At 43.5% G+C, this 1,491-nt stretch overlaps 1 protein-coding gene across 1 annotated transcript in view; it reads left to right on the top strand.

Moving 5' to 3' along the window:
• Positions 1 to 605: 605 nt before the first annotated feature.
• Positions 606 to 1,491, top strand: part of LOC106012484 — a gene marked incomplete at its 5' end in the record, with an annotated part of 1,714 nt that continues 828 nt past the window's right edge. The window contains 1 exon segment of the mRNA XM_013085561.2: positions 606 to 712. Within this exon segment, the coding sequence (XP_012941015.1) occupies positions 606 to 712 (107 nt within the window).

Raw genomic sequence — 1,491 nt, 5'->3', positions numbered from 1 at the left:
TGTGTCCATCACCCGCGAAGTGACAGAAGGTATTATTATTTAATGCCTCAGTCGGAAGTATGAACATGACAGTGGGCGGTGCGAAAATTTCAGACTCTTAAAGGTGGCAAAAGTGGACGCTGGCTTAAAAAAGGTTGACAAGCACTCAGATGGTTCAGTCGGTTCTGCTCTGGTAAGGTCTGCCTACTCCTCCTGCTTGTCTTTGGACGTGTTGCTTCTGTCCCGGTCTGTTCCCAGTGAGATGATATGGGTGTTGTCACAATGGCTCTTCATAAATTATAACTGGGACAACAGGATTTATCACAGATGTTCAGAATCCTCTCCTTCTTCTTTCTCTCTCTCTCTCTCTCTCTCTCTCTCTCTCTCTCTCTCTCTCTCTCTCTCTCTCTATCTCTAGCTCTCTCTCTCTAGCTCTCTCTCTCTGGCTCTCTCTCTAGCTCTCTCTGTCTCTCTGTCTGTCTTTTCTTTTTTTCTTCGGCTCCCTCTCTTTCTCCTTCCCCCTCTCTCTCAAATTCAAATAGAACTGTCTTCTATTGCACCTCCCTGCACGTAAAAATGGAGGCTGCCTGCAACGTCATGACTTCTGCGTGTTTTGATTCCGACAGATGTACCGGAAGCTGGAGGAGGGAGGTACTGAGCAACAACTTCCGAATCACGGAATAACGGTCGTTGATGACTTCCTGCCGTATGAACCTCAGCCAGAGGATGTTAGGTAGAGCTGAAAGGCTAAAAGTTAACGTTTTACAACGCTGTTTAGGCGTTTCTAATCGCGGGGGCACAAAGGGGGAATAGTAACTCTTTAGTCATTCTCTCTTGGACTCGCACTTCCTGGGAGAGGCACACGCTTCGTATTGTAGTAGTAGTAGAATACAGGATTGTATTCCTTCGAAAGTCATCACTACGCCAAATTGGTTCATGTGATTAACTGTGACTTAGGATACTAATAAGATTCTCTTGACCTACCTGTCCCGTCGTTTTGTGCAAGAAAAATTATGAAAATATGCAAAATGAGCCCAAAAATGTGAAATTATGCGATTCCGTTAATTTTAACAAAGAATGATAAAGGAAAATAATAAGAAATTATGCAAAAATTTATCAAATTTTGCTAAATTGTGCGGGGTGCATAAAACAACGGGGACAGACTTACGCTTGTGGGTTTGTAAAAAGTACATGAAGGTGTTTTACGCCGCCAATCGACACACTGTTATTTAGATCGTTTAGGAGGCGGACTTCGACCCTGCCTGTCATGGACGACCCGCGCTGAAAGAGATTCATCATCCCAGCAGAAAGACCGAGACGCTGGATAGTAAATAATATTACCCACACGGGAATCGAAAAAAAGAAGAAGAAATAACCCGAAGTAAAACAAAACCGCAAGTCAAGAAACGAGCGAGACTGTGTGGTGCGTGAGAGTGAAAGCAGCGCAGGAGATCAATAAATTTTCTTTATTGTTTTTTGTTGGGTTGTTTTGGGTTGGGTTTTTTTTTTTGG

This window comes from Aplysia californica, unplaced genomic scaffold, assembly GCF_000002075.1.
Source record: "Aplysia californica isolate F4 #8 unplaced genomic scaffold, AplCal3.0 scaffold00387, whole genome shotgun sequence".
Classification (NCBI taxonomy): Eukaryota; Metazoa; Mollusca; class Gastropoda; order Aplysiida; family Aplysiidae; genus Aplysia; species Aplysia californica.
The sequence above is the reverse complement of the archived record's forward strand: the minus strand, read 5'-3'. Positions and strand labels throughout refer to the sequence as shown.